Here is a 23,273-nt window from a genome sequence, read left to right as displayed (position 1 = left end):
CCCCTATGTTCATAGCAGCATAATTCACCATAGCTAAGATATGGAAACAGCCAAGTGCCCATCAGCAGATGAGTGGATTAGAAAACTGTGGTACATATACACAATGGAATACTATGCTGCTGTAAAAAAGAAGGGTCTTGTACCCTTTGAGACAGCATGGAGGGACCTGGAGAGCATTATGCTGAGTGAAATAAGCCAGTCAGAGAAAGACAAGTATCACATGATCTCACTCATATGTGGAATCTAAAGGGCAAAATAAACTGATGAACAAAATAGACCCAGAGACATGGAAGCATAGAACAGACTGGGGAATCTCAGAGGGAAGGCTGGGGGAGGGTGGGTGGGTGGGAAGGGACCAAACAAAGAACCTGTATGCATATGTATACATAACCCATGGACACAGACAATAGGGTGGTGAAGGCCTGGGGCAGGGGTAGGTGGGAGTGGGCTAGAAGGGGTCAATGGGGGAAAATGGGGGACATAGGTAACACTTTCCACAATAAAGATTTTAAAAAAAACATAGAAAAAGGGCCCAGCCTTCTGGTTTCCCTTCTACACGTAAGCTTGGAAAGCAGCCATCCTGTTCTTACACAAAAGAAAGATGAAAAATCAATTCTTATGTTTATCAGAAAATTGAGGTCACAAGGGCAAACCACTTCCCTGGAAATTGAAGAGACAGGCAAATACAGACCAATGCACCATCCCAGGAGCAGAAACTGCTCCTGGAGCCAGTGGCCGGTAGTAATACTTAGAATAATTGCTACAGATTTATCACGGATTAACGAGATAAAAAATCCTGGAAGCCCAGCCTTGGGGGAGGAGGGGGGGGGACTTCCATTCTTTCCAGAGTTTCGTTCCAGAAACCCATCCAGGTTCTCATTGTAAAGACCATAGAAAAATGCCTGCATTGTTCCAGAGGGGAAGCAACGTGTTTTGATATATGGTCGAGTATTCCGTTCTTCATAACAAAGGCCTGCCTCTGAAGGAAATGATTTTACCAGAGCCTCATCTCCCCGTGGGAGTGGAAGTATCCAACTTTAGCCCTGTTTAGCCTTCAAAGTGGGAGCATGATAATAGGAAACTCCGACCCCCCTTTATCCTTCCTGTTTCACTAAGTGGTAAAGAAAAGCTGAGAAGTGCTTGTGGAAGTCACGAACCAGGGGCAGAGGGTCACTAAAATGCTGAGGCCTAATCCTAGGACTATAGAGCACTTCGGCTCCCTGCACACCCGACCACCCTATCAACAGGTCTTCTCAGTGGTTGAGGGTCAACCTAGGAACCAGGAGGTCACGGTTCGATTCCCGGTCAGGGCACATGCTTGAGTTGTGGGCTCAATCCCCAGTGTGGGGCGTGCAGGAGGCAGACCATCAATGATTCTCTCCCATCATGGATGTTTCTATCTCTCCCTTCCTCTCTCTGAAATCAATACAAAAATATATTACAAAAATAGGTCTCCTATACCATAACAAAGGATTGCAGTTAAACAAAAATTGCAAGGCTTAGATCTTATTTTTAATGGAGATTTTGGGGAAACCCAACACCTAAAGCAGCCGTGGGCAAACTAGGGCCCGCGGGCCGGATCCGCCCGTTTGAAATGAATAAAACTAAAAAAAAAAAAAAGACCGTACCCTTTTAGGTAATGATGTTTACTTTGAATTTATATGAGTTCACACAAACACTCCATCCATGCTTTTGTTCCGGCCCTCCGGTCCAGTTTAAGAACCCATTGTGGCCCTTGAGTCAAAAAGTTTGCCCACCCCTGAAAAGCCACAGAAAGGGGGGTGGGGGGGGGGCGTTTAGCCTCTGACACCTACAGCTACAGAAAACCATAAACCTGGTCTGATTTCTAGCCTGATAAAACCAGACACTAAAGGTCTTAAAAGTCATGCTCATGTGCAAAAACACAGTCTGAAGCCACGCAGTGAGCATCACAACCAGACTCTGACATAGCAAATATTTAGGGATTATCACACTGAGAGTGAAAGAGAACTGTGGTTAAGACTGCTAATGGGGAAAGCGGACAGCGCGCAAGAACAGATGGCTATAGTAAACAGAAAGAAGGAAACCGAGACTCAAAAGGACATCGTAGAAACAAAACAACTAACAAATTTACAAAGCCTTATGAGATGCTCTTTAGAAGAAGTAATGAATACGCAATAGAAACCGAGTAACAAACGATACAGTACCGATGAGCTCTCCCTGCTGACTACCCATGGCTCGACTGTGGCTTTAAAATTGAATACCTTTAGCCAAGTGTGTAAACTTATCCTATATACCGTAATAAAAGGGTTATATGCCAACTGTCCCCTCGACAGGGAGTTTGACCAGAGTTCGACCAGGGTTGGGCCGGCGTGCCAACCACCTACGGCCCCTCCCCCGTCCCTCTCTGAAATCAATAAAAATATATATTTAAAAAATTAAATCAATAAAAATACATTTTAAAAAAAGAAGTGGTCAGAGGTTGACTGAGGGGAAGGGTAAGGAGGGCCAACAAAAAGTGCCAAAGCTGATGAAGTAGAGGAGGGGTGAGAGCTGGCACGAAGCAGGTAATGAGTGACGGAGTGAAGAAGTGATAGGGAGGAAGAGAGAGGAAAGAGGGAGCGGGGGAATTGACCAGGAGCAGGAGCTCAGTTCTGTCAGAGACTGAAGACATGGGATGAAAAGAGTGAACCTTGAACCTAGTAGGTGGAAATGGACATTGACCAAGAATGATGGAGACAGCCAGATGGTGATGGAAAACGATGAAACTTGACGGAGATGGTTGGATAGAGAAGGAAATAATGGAGAATACAGGATGCGGGGTGTTGAGCTGTCACCAGCCTATGGTTGTTGACTGTGTGCATGGCCTGTGGGTGTGGGATCTCTTGGGGGTATCTTGGCTGAATCTTCACTCTTTTCCCATATATCCCTTTAGTCCCCCCCCACTCCTCCCCCCCATCCCCCGCCCCGGCCCCAGCCTGAAGTTCCCACTCCAGGCCATCCCTCCGAACCTGAGAGTGGCCTTGGCCAAGATGCTTTCTGACAGGGCAAAGCTGATGGACCATATCCCAACCCCCAGACAGGTCCAGCTACCACAGCTGTGGGAAGGGGTGGGGAGGCCTGTTCCAGAAAAGCTGCCTGAGAAGCCTGGTGTTCAGCTCCTACTGAAAATATTCTACCTGGAGTTGAGTCCTCAAGCCCCTCCAGCCCCAGCCCCCAGGCCAGAGCTCGGGATTCCTCCGCAGTCTGCCTCCCCAGCTCTTTCTTGGGATCTCCGTCTGGCTGGTGCAGGCTTCTCTCTGTTCTTTTCATACCCAAATTTCTGCTATCAGACCTGGGTTCCTCTTGATTAGGTCCTCTGGGCTGCCTCTTTTACATGCAAAATAAATCTTTTTGTTTTTTAAAGCAAGGTTGGGGATAGAGAGTGCTGGGGGTGCTATTCTTTGTTGTTAATCCTCAGCGGAGGATACTTTTCTATTGATTTTTAGAGAGAGTGGAAGGGAGAGAGACACACAGAGAGAAACACCTGGGCGAGAGAGACACATGAATTTGTTGCCCCCCGCACGCATCCCGAGCAGGGCCTGGGATCAAGCCTGCAATCGAGGTACGTGCCCTTGACAAGGAATCGAACCTGGGACCTTTCAGTCGGAGGGCCGATGCTCTATCTAGTGAGCCAAACCGGCTAGGGTCACATGCAAAATATATCTTTAGTTTGCACCCCACTGCCCCCAGATGTGGTGACTGACATAGGCTGTATAAGCACAGTTAGTTCAAAATCTGACCTGGAGAAAGTAGGGAGTCAAGAGGGGAGGGTGGCATAAGGTGTGCATAGGTAAGAAGGCAGTTGACTCAGGGTGGGCCAAGCCCTGGGCCAGGTTTTGCCTGAGGACTCCACATTCCAGTGGGAAGTTTCCAGATCACAAATAACTGAACCTGGAGCAAGGCGGTAGGTCTGACACATTCTTCATTGGTTCTTTGCAGAGAGAAGAGCTTTTTGACACAGACAATGGGGCGGTGAGGGCCTATGAGGGGGACAGGAGCGGGCTAGAAGAGGTTAATGGGGAAAAGAGGGGAACCTATGCAGTACTTTCAACAATAAATTTTTTTAATATGAGCTACAAATTTTTCAAAATATATTTTTATTGATTTCAGGGAGGAAGGGAGAGGGAGAGAGATAGAAACATCAATGATGAGAAAGAATCATAGATTGGTTGCCTCCTGCACTCCCCCCCCACTAGGGATCGAACCCGCGACCCAGGCATGTGCCCTGACCGGGCAGTCCGCAGGCCAGTGCTCTATCCACTTAGCAAAACCGTCCAGGGCAACAATAAAGATTTTTAAAATGGAGAGAGGAGCTTTTCCTGAAAAACCTACATTCTGGTGTTATTCCTAAGATGAACACTAGATGGCAGCACACAAGAGCTTGTTTATCCTGATGACCTCTACTCCGATGTTATTCCCAAACTGTACACCAGATGGCAGCAGAGAATAACCTTTTCTGGTCACTTGCACTCCGGTGTTATTTCCACAATGCACACCAGATGGCAGCAAAGAGCGTTTCCCTGCCTTAGGGGCTCTGCCCACTTGGCTTTCAAGTGAGAATCCAGATCCTTGGTATTAAGCTCACTTTGAAATAACTCTGCTTTAGGCTCGTCACATGCTTTATCTCACCTACTGTCCCCATGTCCCAGATGAGACAGGGGCAATTATTTACGTCCATTTTACAGGTATTTCATCTGAAGACTGATTCTAACAGTCTGAAGCCCAGAACTGAACCACAATGGCCAAGATGGGCCAGAAGAACATGCACACACAATATCATGGACAAACAGAAGAATCCAAATAGTCTTTGCAGCTTTGGGTGGAATCTTGGTCATTGTACTTGAATCTTGGTTGAATCTTGGTCATTGAATCCAATCTGCACATAACAGAATGGTTCAGCTTGCCATGCACTCAGGCTGGTTTATGGGGTGGGTCCAGGGCAGGCTGCTGGGGGCAGGTCCAGACCCTTTACAACAATGACTTCCCAACTTCTACACCCTGCCTGGCCTCTGGCCTTTTATTTATTCTTAAAATATTTTTATTACTTCAGAGAGGAAGGGAGAAGGAGAGAGAGATAGAAACATCAATGATGAGAGAGAACCATGGATCGGCTGCCTCCTGCACGCCCACACTGGGTATCGAACCCACAACTCGGGCATGTGCCCTGACCTGACTGGGAATCGAACTGTGACCTCCTGGTTCATAGGTGGATGCTCAACCACTGAGCCACGCCCGCCAGGCAAGTTCTCTGGCCTTTTAAAATCTGTTCTTTGGTCCAGAACACTGGGCTGCTTCTACCCTTGATTCCTTCTGATGTTGCAACTGACAAGAGCTTCCTAGCTGCTCAGAAAGGAGTCTGGGGTGGAGGTTTCCTTATGGGGGAATGCCTGAGCCTCAGACAAACAGAGCTGAGCCCTAGCCGGTTTGGCTCAGTGAATAGAGTGATGGTCTGCGGACTGAAAGGTCCCAGGTTTGATTCTGGTCAGGGGCACATGTCTGGGTTGTGGGCTCAATCCCCAGTGTGGGACGTGTAGGAGGCAGCCGATCCCTGATGCTCTCGCATCATTGATGTTTCTATCTCTCTCTCCCTCTCCCTTCCTCTCTGAAATCAATAAAAAAATATATTAAAACAAAACAAAACAAAAAACACAGAGCTGACTATTGGCCCTACCACCCACTAGCTGTGTGACCTTGGAAAGGCAGTCTCCTCACCTGGCACATGGTGGATAATGGGTTAGGGTTAGGGGTTAGGGTTAGGGTTAGGGTTAGGGTTCATAACATATACATTAATAAGAACTTAATTGGTTCTCCATAGATGTTCAGAAAAGCACCAAAAGCCAACCAAATGCACCAAAAAATGGGATTTCCTTGACCCTAGAAGTTATCACCAGGATTTCAAGACTCATTCTCATGGCCTTCTTCAAACTGTCCCATATGGGGACAATCGCTCCCTCTCAGGGTGGCTGTGAAGATTCATGAAGTAGCGTGTGTTAGCTCCTGCCCAAATTTATTGAATTTATTGGGATGGCACTGGTTAACAAAATTATACAGGTTTTAGATGCACAATTCTACAACACATCAGCACTCTCTCTCCCTTCTTAGTCCTTTATCTTTTATGGGGCCAGAGAAATACAAAATGTAGCAAACACTCTCCTTTTTTACACAGTAAGCTCTCCTATTAGTGTCCAAATAGTCAAAGCCCTCCAAGTCCTCTTTTTTAAAATATATTTTTTATTGATTTCAGAGAGGAAGGGAGAGGGAGATAGAAACATTAATGTTGAGAATCATTGATTGGCTGCCTCCTGCACACCCCCCACTGGGGATGGAGCCAGCAACCCCGGGCATGTGCCCTGACAGGGAATTGAACTGTGACTTCTTGGTTCATAAGAGGATGCTCAACCACTGAGCCTCACCAGCCGGGCCTAACTCTTGCACCCTCAGGATAGTATTAAGCACAGCCTCTTGCTGGTCTATGCATGCCTGCTCCTCTTCAAAGACATGGTCCCCGTCTCGGCCCAGGCCAGCATCCTCTCTGCTTCCTGTCCTTCTCCCATCCAACCCCCACACTGTGACCAGTTTGATCTTTCTAAATTACGGATCTAATCCAGTCACTTCCTGTTTACTGTATAGGACTCCTAACAGGTCCCCCACTCCCCCAGCCTAAAGAATAAAGTCTCTATCAGCACAGCATTGAGACTCAGGCCAGTTTCTTCTCCTGGCCTCATTCCCATCATACCACCCAATTCAGTCGCCCACCCGGTCCCCGCTGTCAGCATTAACCTCTCTCTCTGGTTGGACGATCAGTAAGGGCTTTAACAGACGGAGGCGCCAGCATCAAGACTGAGCCTGCATGTGGGAACCTCAATAAAATATAGACTGCAGTGAATAATAAGGCATCGGTATTTGTCCATTAATTGTAACAATTCTATTAAAAAACCAGAAAGACAGGAGAGGTTAAAAGTGAAATAAGTCCTAGCTGGTTGCTCAATGGTTAGAGCACTGGCCCACGGACCAAAGGGTCCCGGGTTTGATTCTGGTCAACGGCACATACCTCGGTTGCAGGCTCGCCCCTGGCCCTGGTCACGATGTGTGTGGGAGGCAACCAATCAATGTGTCTCTCTCACATCGATGTTTCTCTATCTCGCCTCCTCCCTTCACTCTCTCTAAAAATCAATGGAAAAGAGCCTTGTGTGAAGATTCACAACAATAAAACAATGACATAAGATGAACGTATGGAATCGAATTGGAAACCTAGAGGAAATGGGCGATTTCCTAGTAAAACTAAACACGAGGAAACTGGACCCTAAAATAAGGGCAATACAATCAGATGAATTCCACATCCAGGGACCTCCCCCCGCACCCCCCCCCCCCCCCCGGACCGCTGGTTCTCCTCTCACTGTTTTGGGGTTTCCCTCTCCCAGGATGGGGAGCAGGGACAGAACTGCTCAGCAGCTCCCCTAAGATCCAACCCCACACATGTCTTCATCTCCCCGAGCTGAGCCTGCCCAGTGAGAACATCGTACTGGAGGGAGTCTCATGGATTCCCCCCCTGCCCCCCCGCGCCTTTTTATTGAATTTATTGGGCTGACACTGGTTGACAAAATTATACCAGTTCCAGGTGCACAATTTCACATCTCGTCACCTGTACATTGCATTGGTGTTCACCACCCCAAGTCAAGTCTCCTTCCATCAGCATTTATCCCCTCATACCCTCCTCTACCTCCCTCCGCTCCCCCTCCCCCTGGCAATCCCCACACTTGTTCATGTCCATCGTTGTTTTCCTTTTGATGATTTCACCCAGATGTGGGATCTGACGAACAGAGTGAACTGACAAGCAAAACAGAGACAGGCTCACAGACAGAGAGCAGGCTGACAGCCGTGACGGCAGCGAGCTGGGTGGGGCGGGTGGAGGGATTGAGCACAAAGTCTCTGGGATTATTCATTCTGATATGTCAGCTCGGGCTTTTTTGATTGCTAGCAACTGGACACACTAACGGAAGTCAGAGAAATTCAGTGTTTAAAGAGGTAGCAATAAATGACGACTTGCAAGGGGTTAAGTTGAAGAGTGGGATAGGACCTGACAGGCCTGGGTTCTCACTCTTGCAGTGGAACCTGGTCCCTCTCCAATCTCCATCCTACTAAGTGCCTTGGGGGGGGGTGCTGTTCACAGGCACAGCCTCTCCCCCCACATGGAGAGTGTTCAGCAACGCTGGGCTGACCCCCACTCACCGGGAAGGGGGTCTCCTTCCCTTGGGATCCATGAAAAGTCACAGCTTTAAAATGCCAGTTGGGCCCAGTCAGGGTGGCTCAGTGGTTGAGTGTTGACCTATGAACCAGGAGGTCATGGTTCGATTCCCGGTCAGGGCACATGCCCGGGTTGTGAGCTCGATCCCCAGTGGTGGTGCGTGCAGGAGGCAGCCCATCCATGATTCTGTCTCATCAGTGATGTTTCTCTCTCTCCCTCCCTCTCTGAAATCAATTAAGAAAATATTTTAAAAAATTAAATGCCAGTTGGGTACTGAAATATCAGGGGAATCACTTTGTAAAGTATATGATTGTCTAACCACCACACTGTACACCTGAAACTAATACAAAATAAAACTGAATGAAAAAAATAAAAATAAGAATATCAAACATTCCCTTTGGCCAGGTTTGGGTCACATTCTCATCCTGGAACCTATCAGAGCACCCAGAGTATGGATTGGCTCGGTGTGGGTTCAGCCCTTTCGAACTGTTTAGACTGGAAGCAGGTGAGGAATTCCCACAGGAAAGCGGAGGTGCTGGATTTGGGCATGAGAACAGCTTGTGGGTTGAGAAAAGCAGATTCCACACCACCGATGGCCCACTTCGGAGGTATGGAATCTGAGGCCCAAGAAGGAAGGGGGTCACTTAGGGTCAGGAGCTCAGCCACCCATCTGGCTCTCTCTGTCCTCCCACAATGGCAAGAAGCAACTGCACTTGCTGAAAAGGCGACGTTGTTGTTCGTGGTAGACTCAAAGCTTCTGTCTTTGGAAAAGAGATACATTAAAAATCACAACATATTTTGGATTCAGATAATGTTTTTGTTTAATAAACAGCAAGAATCCAAAATAATTTTGTACAATGCATCCTGACCAAAAGAAGGCTTTCACCTATCTGAATAGCCTTTCTCTGTGAGATCAAGGAATTAAATTGATATAGTGAAGGGCTATGGGAAAAACTTGGTTTTCCTGGTCTGGTACCATGGCTCTTGCCAGAAGCTGGGAGCTTCATAGAAATTCCTCTCCCTGTACCCTATTAGGATTATGTTTTTCCAGTGAAATGAACCTGTGTGAGACCTGGAAAGCAGAAGGGAAGTGGAGGCCAATAGTCTGATGGTTATGGCGATCAGACGTGAAGATGCTGAGGTGCCTGGTGTACCCCAGCTTTTTCTCAATTGCCTTCACTCCATATCCAGCTCATCCTCCTGATGACTGACCCCGTGACCCATTTGAGTGCAAGTCAGGTACTGGGCATCAGGTCTACTGAGGCTGTGGCTTCCACACACCTTTCCACGTCAATCTTCACAACCACTTTGGCAAATAGATACAGAGCAATCCTCCGGTTTCTCAAGCTCCAAGCTGTCCACCACCGCCATCCTTAGCACAGTTCCTGATTCCTTGATGGCTTCCCTCTAGGCCAGCGGTTCTCAACCTGTGGGTCTCGACCCCTTTGGCGGTCAAACAACCCTTTCACAGGGGTCGCCTAAGACCATCCTGCATATCAGATATTTACATGACGATGCATAACAGTAGCAACATGACAGTTGTGAGGTAGCAACAAAAATAATTTTATGGTTGGGGGGTCACCACAACATGAGGAACTGTATTAAAGGGTCGCGGCATTGGGAAGGTTGAGAACCACTGCTCTAGACCTTTCCTTCAGTGTCACACACCTGTGTAAACTTGATTCCTGCATTAAGCCACTCATTTCCGTAACACTTGTCTTGGCTGTTTTTCCCATTGAATATGAACTGAATCACCACCGCCACTCACCCCCTTTATTCTTCTTGAAAAGATGGAAATGTCAGAAAGAGACCTGCTTCTGATGTAGAACATTGTGTGTGTGTCGGGGGGAGGGGGGGGTCTAAGACTGCTGTTATTGTTGTTGCATCTATTTCCATCACCATACCCTGGGAAGCAACCCAATTCCGTCGTCAGTCTCAAGGTCAGGAAGGATAGGTACGCGCAGAGCTAAGCAGGGAGAAACCATTATCTGATGGAAGCCGTATCCATTCATTCTGAAGGAAACGTATGGATTGTGACCCTGTTTGACCTTGTGGCCAAGGGTTTGAGGTAGAGAGACATACTTGTAATCCCTGGGGTTCTTTTGTTATGTCTCAACCGTGGTCTCAGGATGATGGTTGTGGAGGCTGCATGGCCATTTCAGGATCTTTCATTGCTTTCAGTATGACCTACCATCTTTTATTAATAAGTTCTTTGTGCCTTGGTTTTGTAGAAATTTGATAAACCCAAGACCATGCTATTGTTCTGTACTGAAAGGCTACAAGTCATACGTTTTAGACATTTTTAAATTGATTTTAGAGAAACACTGACGTGAGAAACATTGATTGGTTGCCTCCTGCATGTGCCCTGACTGGGGATCGAACCCACAACCTGTGTATGTGCCCTGACCTGGAATCAAACCCACTACCTTTTGGTGACTGGGAAGAAATTCTAACACAAGCAACTCATCAGATTACTCTGAAATTTTATTAATGCCTTCAGTTTGTGCATCATTCAAAACAAGATATGTGCTTTTAAAAGCATTCTTACACATAAACAGATCAAGGGACTGTTGAAGAATTTATCCCCTAAAACATGCACATCAGTTCTTTTCAGTTGTGTACAAGAAAGGGAAGTAACTTGTAAGTCTTTTTCTTTGGATTAAAGACATTTGGAAGTTATTATTCAGGAATGCCAGCTGTTTTCCGGGAACAGATGTGTTTCCCAATAGGAAATGCTGATGTAATTAAAAGGCCTTAGTGTTGATAAACAGGACTGGAAAAACATTCGTGCTTTGTCTGATCACCAGGAAGACTTCCAGGGGCCCTAACGTACATGTCAAAGAAATGAATCCGGTAGCAGGAATCGAACGGTTTAGATTGAAAAACAGGTAGCGTGAGCCAGATTATGTGACATATATATATATATTCAAGGCACATGACGAGGCTAAACAGGTGGCTGGGGTTTATTGACCAAATTTGTTCTTTTGTTGGGAAAATAATCAAATGTAATTTAATTTCCGTTTCCTGGCACTTTTTGATAAATGCAATTAGATCTTAGGCAGCAAATGTCCTTTCAGATACACATTCAAGGTGCATACCAGCTAACAGATGTCAGAGTAGCCAAAACAGTAGGACTCCAGTTTTCTTACAGTGCATTTCAATGAACGCCAAGCTGTCTTGTATTGTTTCTAGACCTCATCTTGCCTACTCTCATTTCACAAAAGGATTATTCAAAACGAGGTAGCTGAGGAACTGACGAAACCACAAAGGATGCCCAGACTGTTATTCAACAGCAAACCCTGGAGTTGACCGTTGACTACGTTCTGCTTGGGATTTTCCCAGACTGGCAAACAGTCCCCACGCTACCTCCCTTTGTCCAGCAAACATGCCAACATATTCGCTGTGATTCTCTTCTTCTTTGGCGTCCCTCCATGACGTATCCCATTAACGATACAGGTGCTCTAAATAGCAACTGAAGAACATATAAACAACATAACCTTCAAAAACATTGACACTAGCCTCTTCTCAACTCAACTGTGATGGGGAAACAGAGAGTATCAGGCTCTGCGAGGTCTGTTAATGGTCAGAGCTTTCTTCTGGAAAGTGAATACTAGGAGGTCAAAGATGATTCCCTGTGCTTCTAATGGGCTAGCAAAAGGTTCCCCATCTGATGAGATAAAGTGTCTAATACTTCACCTGCCCGGGCTCCTAGAAGCAAGCAGCACCAGCAGTGTCATTACACTTGCCCAAATAACAATGAGTCTCCATGTATATCGTTTTGGAGCACCTAAAACCCTTCAAGAACAACAAAAACAAAGATGAGATGTTAGCAATACTATCTGTGTCTCGCACACTCCTGCGTGCGTGCACGAAACGCGCCTATAGTTACAGGAGATAGCTCCCAGGATTGGTGCTTTCTGCCTTGGTGATAGCTCTGTGCAATTACAAACAAAAATATTTCTCTAAGGGGATGACAGTAGTTAACCAAAGAAACAAACCAAAAGCCCATTAAGGCTACTGCTGCAATGAATGGCTCAATGTGAAGTGTATTGGAATAAATTGGTTGACAGGACAGAGATCAATCTGGATGCATAGAACAAGATTATAAACAGAAAAATAAAGAGGAGGGTTCAAGAGACTGGCAGACACCATCTGTCAGTATGAAAAGGCTTAAGACGCGTGGAACTTTTAACTTCTTGTTCTTGCATGTCCTTGGTTAACTTGTCTTTATTTCTTCCCACAGTTTGGCCATGTAAACCCACCACAGAGAGGTGACACGATGATATAGATCAACACCTGGAGGGAGGGAGGAGGCAATTTTATTTTCTTGAATCTATCATAGGCTCCTAAATAATATATAAAACACTGTAAAGACCAACAAATACTTGTCCTATCAGAGTAGTAGTTATGCAATAATACAATACACTAATCTAGTATTTTCAAAGCTAGATGTTGAATTAAAACAATCTGTTCTGATATAATTCTCACCGAATTTTTAAAAAATGTTTTCATTGATCTTTAGAGAGAGAGAAAGGGAGAGGGAGAGAGAGACAGAAACATCAACAAGAGAGCAACATCGATCAGCTGCCTCCTACACACCCCATACTGGGGATCAAGCTTACAACCCGGACGGGTGCCCTGACCAGGAATCAAAGGGGTTCATAGGTCAACACTCAACCACTGAGCGACACCAGCTGGGCAATTCTCACTGATTTGAATTCCACTACGCTTTCTTCAGTGGGAGAGAAAGCAATGGGATTGTTTCTCTTTACCAGAAACTAGAAAGAATCCATTTATATAACCAACTCTTACTGATACATCATTAATAGTCATAGAGATCACATCCTTAGTCTTACACACGGATCAGTTTTTCATTATTAGGATAAAAATGAAAAAAGCATGAGTAATACATTTATATTACCTACGAGCAAGAATGTTGTTACTAACCTTTCAGTGGATAATGACACAATAATCACAATGACCAAGTCAAAGGCAAGCTGATGATAAAAGAAAGCAAAAACACTAGCCCTCTTATAGATGTGTTCACTCTTTAGAATATTGTAATTTGAAATCATGATATATATATTTTTATCTAATTGGGGTGACACTGTTTCCCAAAATCATACAGGTTTTAAGTGTACATGCTTGCTCACGTTACTACATTCCAAAAAATAGATTTATTTTAGACATTAGGTCCACTGTATTAAATTAGTCATTTTGTTTGGCTTTAAATTACATTTTGAGACCTTTAAGTGACTGATTCAATTATTTACATGCTTGGGGAAAAAGTTGATAAATTCCCCCTCCCAAAAGTCATCAAAGTGTTTTGCCTTACTTCTCTACCAATGTTGGGGGGTGGTTTACAGAAAATTCTGGTTATTAATGAATAGAGTAAACCCCTCACATCATGTTCATTCACACACACACACACACACACACAGACAGACACACACAGACAGACACACACTCACACATGTTCCAACTTGATATAAAGTTGCTTGCCAGATGAAATATAAGGACTTTTAAAGCTCAAGTACAATATGTTAGGTGAAAACACCTTTTGGCAAAGATTGGTATTGCATGTAGAGTACTGTTCTGCATGTAATAAGTAATCAATAAATATAATGTGAATTGAACAACAAACTAGCTTCATAAATTCATCTAAATTCCCAGAGCAAAGAAGAAGGAAGAAAAAAAAAAGCCGAGGAGCCTAGAATGTGCCACCTGAGGATCCTGAGCAAGAAGACATTTAAGGCCATGACATACCCTGCCGGCATGGCTCAGTGGTTGAGTGTCGAGCTATGAACCAGGAGGTCATGGTTCAATTCCCGGTCAGGGCACATGCCCGGGTTGCGGCTCGATCCTCAGTGGGAGGCATGCAGGAGGCAGCCGATCAATGACTCTCTCTCATCATTGATATTTCTCTCTCTCTCTCCCTCTCCCTTCCTCTCTGAAATCAATCAAAATATATTTTAAAAAAGAAATGAAATAAAAAATAGCTATATAATTTCTATAAAAATAAAAATCCCATTACATATAAACAACTATATCTCTGGGAGGTCAGTTTTATGTGTCAACTTGGGTAAGGTACAGTGCGTTGCTTTCTTCTGCACATGTGATTAAAACTCATAATCAGTTGACTTTCAGGCTGGTTATCCTACATAATCTGAACGAGCCTGACTCAATCAGCGAAAGGGCCTTCCGAGCAAAGCTGAGGTTTCCTTGATGAAGAAGGAATGCCGCCGGCGATTTACAGCTTGCTTCTTCCTGCGTCAGAGGGCCAGCCTGCCCTTCCTCACAGCCTGCCCGACAGATGTGGGACTTGCCCAGCTGGCGCCCACCGTCACGTAAGCTATGCAATTCCCCGCACTATCGCTCTGATTATACATCCAGAGAAATCCCCGGATAGGATGCATTTGTGAACAAACAAGTTCCGTGAAAAACAAGTTAAACTTTTTCGTTCTTAGAAATTGACAACATGATTATAAAAAATAAATAAATCAGAGGTGGATAGCAGAATGAACAGAGCTAAAAGTAAATTTATTTTGTTGGAAGAGCTAGCAAAATGATTCTCCTGGAATGTAATGCAAAAAGGAGTTTAAACATACTAGAAAGGTTACTATACATGCAGGATAGTTCAAAGAGGTCCAATATCTGTTCACTTAGGGCTGCCAGTAGGAGAATGGCACATAGACTAATTTCTACTTATAGATAAGAGAACTACTAAATAAATATTAGGAAACTGAACTCATCATGCATTAAAAATACTACATAATAACCCCTTGGTATCAATCCCAGAAATAAAATAGTTAATTATAAATGCATTTATTACTGTAATTCAATACATTAATATTAAATGTAAATAGTTACATTATCAATTCATTGGGTAGAGAAATATCATTTCCTAAAATTAAATGCCTATTCCTGATGAAAAGTTTTAGCAGTCTAGAGATAAAACGAAAGTTCTTTAACTTGACAATAAAAATCCAACAAGTATTCATAGTAAATGTCACTCTTCTAAATTAAATATTAGAAGCATTTCATTTAAAACCAAGAACTAGCCCGGCAGTGGGTCAGTGGTTAAGCATCGACCTATGAACCAGGAGGTCACAGTTCAATTACCAGTCAGGGCACATACCTGGGTTGTGGGCTCGATCCCCAGTGTGGGGTATGCAGGAGGCAGCCGGTCAATGATTCTCTCTCACCATTGATGTTTCTCTCTCCCTCCCTTCCTCTCTGAAATCAATAAAAATATATTTAAAAAAATAAAATCACATGCAAAAAAAGACAAAAACTTACAATGGATACGATGATAATGATGACAGTAAGCTTGAGATTCTTCATACACATGGCTCGGGCAAGATTTCTGCTGGTTGTTCTGAAGGTAACAGACTAGAAAAAAACATGAATTGTTTGAACCCTGGCACTGACTATATGGTTGATTTGCAGCAATACCTCCAAAATATTTACTTTCATTCATTGTTTTGTCCCAGTGTTCTTTACCCCTTCCCTTTCTTCCCCGGTAGAGACGGTCATTCATAATCATTAGTTCCCCAAAGCAGGACTCTGCCAGGTCTATGGTAAGCAGTATGAGCCCTCTTCACACCCCAGCAATGGGTTTAAAAGTGAGCCATTACAGAACCCTGGGGTTTTTTATTCCTATATGGCGCCACCCTTCCTCCAATTACCACGTGCTTTGATGAAAAAACTGTTATCCTTCTAAGACCTACTGTTAACCAATGTTCCTGTAAAATAGCAAACAAAATATTTAAATAGCTCTTACTCTGTACCAGACACTGTCAGGCACTTTGCATACATTGCCTTATTTAAGCCTCAAAACATTATGAAGCAGGTACATCTCCATTTTACAGATAATGACCGAGGCATAGTTAAGTAACTTTCCTAAGGTCACACAACCAGGAAGAGGCAGAGATGGGATTCAATCCTAGGGAGCTGGACCCTAGAGCTTGTGCTATTAAGTACTGTGATCCCGCGGCTGGTGAGCATGAACATGAACGCTCACTGATCTGCTTCAAGGTGTAAACCTCCACTCTGCAGTTACATTTGTAATCATATATCCATCATCTCCCTCACAACCTTCATCCACTAACCAGATGGAGAACGCCAAGGCACACGTCACTGTAGCATAAGTAGGTCACGGGGACACACTGACTACTTTAAGGCTCAGTGGCCCTTCCCAATCCCTGCCTCTTGCTTGATATAAGGAAAGCTCAGGATGTCACAGTAGCCCAATCAGTGTGGCTCAGTGGTTGAATGTCGACCTATGAACCAGGAGGTCACGGTTTGATTCCCGGTCAGGGCACATGCCTGGGTTGCGGGCTTGACCCCAGTGTGGGGCGTGCAGGAGGCAGCTGATTGATGATGTTTCTCTCTCATCAATGTGTCTATTTCTCTATCCCTCTTCCCCTCTCTCTAAAAAAAAAATCAATACAATATATTGATTAAAAAAATAAAGATGTCACAGTAAGAAATAAAGTGACTGCAACTGTCCAGATTTCAGGATTCGTACTGGGTCTTAAGTGGCCTGAAAATGTCTTTTTTCACGTTTTATAAAACCTACAGAGAACAGATTGGTATGTGCAGTTGAGGTGTTAACTGATGTAGGCATCAATCCAAAGCTTGAAAAATTGTTTCTGTAAACTGAGGAGGTTTTCCAAACCGAAGCTTCCTTAGTGGCTATTAATGGTTGTGGCTCTTTTTCTATGCCTCATTGTTATCCTCGTAATCATAATGTAATCACATAAATAGGTCAGAACAAAACACACTACAGTATGGAATTTAAGACATTTCCCCTTTAAGTTAGCCATCAACCACTTCTGTACTTTACTTCCTGAAAAATACGATCATATCCTGTACTTACCGAATCCACGAGATTTTCTGTTTTATCTATCAATAGTTCCAATCTTTCTCCTCGCTGAGCTACCAGGTCTGAAAATGTCGGAAAAACGGAAAATAACATGTTTATATTAAAGACGTGCTATTTTTAATCTTTGCTTTAAGCCCAATCTGACTTTAATTATGGTTGGTCTGCTGGAGAGCTTACATTTACTAGAGAAGCACTTCTATGTTTAATTAATAAAATATATTAGTAAAGCTTATCAACTGAAGTGGGGGCTGGCGGGTTTTTTTTTTTCTGTAAAGGGGCCAGATCCTGAATATTTTAGGCTTTGTGGGCCAAACAGTCTCAGTTGCAATCACTCAACTCTGTCAGACAGGCAATATGTAAACAAATGGGCATGACTCTGTTCCAAGGAGACATTATGTGGAAAAATAGGCCAGATATGATCCATGGGATGTAGTTTCCAAACCCCTAAATTAAGAGTATAATCTGAGAGTGAAAAAAGACACTGTTAAAGTGAGTGTTGGACACTGCGAGAACTGTGGTTTGAGGAGCTCCACAGACCCTCTCTCCAACAAAAGTCTGTATCTGGCAAAAATTATACAACAGCCCAGCTCAGTGGTTGAGTGTCAATCTATGAACCAGGAGGTCATGGTTCGATTCCCAGTCAGGACACATGCTGGGGTTGCAGACTTGATCCCCAGTGGGGCGGGGGGGGGGGGGGGAGGCAGCTGATCCATGATTCTGTCACCATGGATGTTTCTATCTCTCCCTCTTTCCCTTCCTCTCTGCAATCAATAAAAATATATTTAAAAACAAACAAACAACAACAACCATTTAAAGTCTCTGAGCCCTGGCCGGTGTGGCTCAGTTGGCTGGGCATCGTCTCAAGCACCAAAAGGTCGTTGGTTCGATTCCCATCAGGGCACATGCCCAGGTTGCAGGTCCTTGGTTGGTCAGAGTGCATACCAGAGGCAACTGATCAATATTTCTCCCCCACATTGATGTTTCTCTCTCTTTATCCCTCTCCCTTCCTCTCTAAAACAAATAAAATATATTTAAAGTCTTTGAAAACTGTGACTGTCCTAAGGACATAACCAAATGAAGAAACATTTAGACAAGAAAAATCAACTAATTCTCGGTAAGAACAGTGAGAGTCTATGGCATTTAATCTATTACCTGCTCCATACGTCACTCAGCTCAGAGAGATGGAGGCTCTACTTCTGGCAAGTAAAGCCTGGGGACTGTCTTTCTCCTCAGGTCCCAGGCAAAGACTACACTCTCTCCCCAGGAGGGGGTAGTAGGGGCAAGTCATCACCCTTTCTCCTCCCACCCTGCCCCATCTAAGGCTCTACTCTGGCAAGGCATGATAGAGAGGTCTAGGGCTCCAGTCCTCTACCTAGCCCCACCACACAGGGCAGAAGCTCTACCTCAGGTGGCAGGCCAAGAATACTGGACCTTGAGTGTCCCTGCCCCAACTCACTCCCATGCTGGGAGAGGCAAGCCAAGAAGACCAGGGTTACCCAGGACTCCATAGACAGAGCAAGTGTGTCCCTCCAGAGAAGCAGTCACTGTCCTTCCCATTGATTTCAAAAAGGAAGGGAAAGGGAGAGAGAGATAGAAACATCAGTGATGAGAGAGAATCATGACTGGCTGCCTCCTGCATGTCCCCCACTGGGGATCGAGCCCACAACCGGGGCATGTGCCCTTGACCAGAATCGAACCCGGGACCCTTCAGTCCGCAGGCCGACACTCTATCCACTGAGCCACACCAGCTAGGGCAAGAGCACAGGTTTTATTTGGAGCAGAGTGTGGGGAAGTGCAAGCTTAAGAGTGCTGTCAAAAACAATAGACATTTTAGCCTGGCCGGTGTGGCTTGGTGGTTGAGCATGGACCCATGAACCAGGTCATTGATTCCCAGTCAGGGCACATGCCCGGGTTGCAGGCTAGATCCCCAGTAGGGGGTGTGCAAGGAGGCAGCCAACCGATAATGATTTTCTCTCGTCATGGATGTTTCTATCTCTCCGTCCCTTTCCCTTCCTTTATAAAATCAATAAAGACATATTAAAAAAACAATAGAGATTTTGGAGGTAAGCAAGTAAGATGTCAGTGGTAGCATCATGAGAATCACAAGATAAACCACAGGCCAGGAGAAGTTTAACAGAGAGCTAAGAAAGAGACAGCTAAGAAGAACCATCTGAGGTAAGAAAAAATATCTAAGACAGCCCACAGAGACAAGGGAGCCCAAATCTAATTAGCTCAGACTGGAGACATTTAAGTCTAGGGAACTATTGGGAAAAAATAGAGCAATTAGCCTGCGCTTCGTGAAGGTTAACAGCAGAGTGAGACACCAACAAAAGCAGACTAGCTAGAAGCATAACAGGAAGCCTGGCCAGTGTTGCTCAGTGGTTGACCGTCGACCTATGAACCAGAAGGTCAAGGTTCGATTCCTGGTCGGGGCACATGCCCAGGTTGCAGGCTCGATCCCTAGTGCAGGGCGTGCAGGAGGCAGCTGATGCATGATTCTCTCTCATCATTGATGTTTCTATCTCTCCTTCCCCCTTCCTCTCTGAAATCAATAAAAGTATATTGAAAAAAAGAGGCATACCAGGGAGATTAAGAAAAGAGACAATCAAAACAGCCATGTCATTTCAGGGTGACTGTGTGTATGCCCAAGGTTGTTCCTTCGGAGAAGTGACATTAGAGGCTGAACACCATGGGAAAAACAAGACTTCAAACAGTAAAGCCCAGCACAATCGCTACACAAATAAACGAGCAAACCACAAACTCCGGGGTTTGGAAATCAGTATCCAGAGTTGCTGCAATATGTTATCTAAAGTGTCCAGTTTTCAACAAAAAATGGAGATAAGAAAACAAACAGGAAAGTGTGAGCCACAGACAGGAAAGAGAGCAGAGATTAGAAATGTACATTGGGGGGCTTAGCTGTGGGATTTAGGAATGGAATGAAATCAGAAATCAACAACAGAAGGAAAACATATGGGATGAGGTCAAAGCGGTGCACAGAAGGGAATTTATAGCAGGGAATATATAAGGAAATTAAACACCCACATTAAAGCGAAGATGTTAGAGACTGACTTGTGCCCCTCCCTCCACTAAATTCCTATACTGAAGCCTTGAAACCCTAACCACCACTATGATGGTATTTGGGCATGGACCTTTGGGAGGTCATTAGGTTTAGATGAGAACGTGAGGTCTGTCTCTCTCTTTCTTCCTCTCCCTGCCTCCCCCCGCCCCCATTCAAGGACACCGTGACAAGGCAGCAATCTATAACCAGGAAGAGAGTTCTCAGCCAAGGGAAGGAAATAATACACATCAGGGCAGACAAAATTAAATACAGAACAGAAAAACAATAGAGAAAACTAATTAAAACCAAAAGATTTTTTTTTAAAAAAAAAAATCAGCAACATTGACAAATCTGCAAAAACTACCCAAAGAGAAAAGAGGAAAGACTCAAATTACTAAAAGAATCACTATCAGCTTCACAGAAATTAGAGGGATCCTAAGAGAATACTATGAACAAGAGTATGTCAACACATTTGATACCTTAGATGAAATAGATAAATTCCTAGAAAGACACAAACCACCAAAACAGACTCGAGAGGAAATAGATCTGAATCTGACCTACAACAAATTTAATACAGAACAGAGGCTGAATAAGTAATTTTTAAATTTTGCAACAAGAAGAGCCCAAGCCCAGATGGCTTCAAAGGTGAATTCTACCAAACACTGCAAGAAGAATACCAAATTTTCACAAACTCCTCCCAAAATAGAAGAGGAGGGAACACTTCTCAATTCATCCAAAGAGGCCAGTAATAGTCTGGTATCAAAACCAGACAAGGACATCAGAAGAAAACAACAGATCAGTATCTCTTATGAACATAGACTTTAAAAAAATCTCCAATAAAATACCAGCACATGAATCCAGCAATACATAAAAAGGCTTGTAGACCACGATACCGTGTCATTTATTTAAGAAATGCAAGGTTGATTTACTATCCCAAATCAATGACTGCAATATACTGTATTCATAGAATAAAGGACAAAAACCGTATGATCATTTTAGTAGAGGCAAAGACGCACTTGACAAAATCCAACACCTTATCATTACAAATCACTCAACAAGCAGGAAATAGAAGGGGACTTGCTAAATCGGATAAAGGGCACCTAGCAGAGAACCACAGTTAACATCATACTTAATTGTGAAAGACTCCCTAAGATCAGGAATAGACAAGGATGTTTACTCTTGCCACTTTTTAAAAAAATAATTGTATTGATTTCAGAGAGGAATGGAGAGGGAAAGATAGAAACATCAGTGATGAGAGAGAATCATTGATTGGCTGCCTCCTGCACACCCCCTACTGGGGATCAAGCCCACAACCCAGGCATGTGCCCTGACCGGGAATTGAACCGTGATCTCCTGGTTCACAGGTTGATGCTCAACCACTGAGCCACACCAGCCAGGCAACTCTCGCCACTTTTATTCGACATTGTACTGGAGGTTCTAGAGTGGGCAACTGGATAGGAGAAAGAAAATGAAAGGCATCCAGATTATAAAGGGAGAATTAAACCTATCTTGATTTTCAGAATGTATGATCCTATATACACACAATCATAAGTAATCCACTAAATGCAATAAAATGAGTTCTACAAAGCTGCATGATAGAAGATCAGCATATAAAAACCATAAGCAATGAACAATCCAAAAATGGAAGAGAAAAATTCCATTTACAATAGCATAAAAAAATACTTGAAAACAAGGCAAGAAGAATGTTAGAAGATACTATTAAAGAGAAATGATTCTGACACTTTGTCAAATGGTAAGGAAGACTTTATTCAAGACTCTAGCAGTAGGGGGTCAAGACTATCACAAAAGGGGAAAGATTGAGCTCAACTCTGAATATAAGCAGGACCAGTGGGCAGTGCCAGCACTATGGGAGTCCTGTAATGGAATGGCACCTTGTCCAGGGGGGGTTGCGCCTTGCACCCTGAGCTGCCAGGTTAGGTCCCAGGCACATGCAACCCTGACCTTGAATAAGTGGGTTGAAAAAGAATTTTACTTGTTTTTATTAATCTTTCTTAAATGTATGTGTAGCTCATGTTTATTTCAATGCTTGATATTCGAAGTGTTTGGGGTCTTTATTTAGAAGTTTGTTGATGTTTTTGTGACCAAAATATGCCGTAGGAACTTATCTCTTGTTTATATCCATTAGCTTAAGGTAAAACTGGTTTCACTATACATTGTTTCTCTTAAAGTCACAGTTTCCGAGAACCTACTGACAACGTTAAGTGAGGACTTACTGTATGCCACTCAAAAAAAAAAAAAATTAACTTGAAATGGACTAAAGACTTAACATTGGTCTTTGCAATATTTTATAGACTACGACACCAAAACATAAGCAACCAAAGCAAAAGTCAACAAGTGGGGCTACAGCAAACTAAAAAGCTTCTGCACAGCAAAAAAAAAAAAAAACCCCAACAAAATGAAAAGACGACTTACAGAATAGGAAAAACGTATTTACAAACCATATATCGGACAAGGGGTGTCCCAAAAATGTATACACACATTTTGAATAATTATAAAGGCAGCGTTTATTAAAATGCATTTCATTTTCAAAGTGGAGCTATCAGCTGTTACAGTGTGTATACATTTTTTGGGACACCCGGTATATAAATAATTCCTATAACCCAGTAACAAAAAAAACAAACAAGCTGATTAAAAATGGACAGAGGAACTGAACAGATATTTTTCCAAAGACATACAAATGGCCAACAAGTACATGAAAAGACACTCAACATCACTAATCATCAGGAACAAGCAAATCAAAACCACAGGGAGGGGCGGGGAGGCCACAGGTGGAGCCAGTCTGCTGCGTGGCCGCAGGCCGCCATGGGCTATCACCAGATTGATCAGCTGGAATGTGTTCAGGGCAGGCTCTGTGCCACCAGCCACGTCAGCCCCTCCTGGTCTCCCTCACGGCTAATCCCCAAGGCTCTGGGTCTCTGCTCTCCAGATCTCACCCCACCCTGCACAGCTCAAGGACAGGCAATGAAATCTGCAGATGCAAAGCAGTGTCAATAAAACCACCCTCGAGCCTGCAAAAAAGAAAAGAAAGAAAACGCGCATCT

At 44.0% G+C, this 23,273-nt stretch overlaps 1 protein-coding gene across 1 annotated transcript in view; it reads right to left on the bottom strand.

Moving 5' to 3' along the window:
• Positions 1 to 10,731: 10,731 nt before the first annotated feature.
• The window catches only part of VAMP7 (vesicle associated membrane protein 7), a 36,703-nt gene continuing 24,161 nt past the window's right edge, over positions 10,732 to 23,273 (bottom strand). Inside the window, exons 6-8 of the mRNA XM_081081538.1 lie at positions 17,148 to 17,215; positions 15,566 to 15,658; positions 10,732 to 12,562 (exon numbers count right to left, since the gene is read on the bottom strand). Of these exons, the coding sequence (XP_080937664.1) occupies positions 12,494 to 12,562; positions 15,566 to 15,658; positions 17,148 to 17,215 (230 nt within the window). The 3' untranslated portion in view covers positions 10,732 to 12,493. The remainder of the gene's footprint in view (positions 12,563 to 15,565; positions 15,659 to 17,147; positions 17,216 to 23,273) is intronic.

Source organism: Myotis nattereri (genome assembly GCF_964212035.1).
Source record: "Myotis nattereri genome assembly, chromosome: X".
NCBI lineage: Eukaryota > Metazoa > Chordata > Mammalia > Chiroptera > Vespertilionidae > Myotis > Myotis nattereri.
This window is presented reverse-complemented; position numbering and strand designations above follow the sequence as displayed.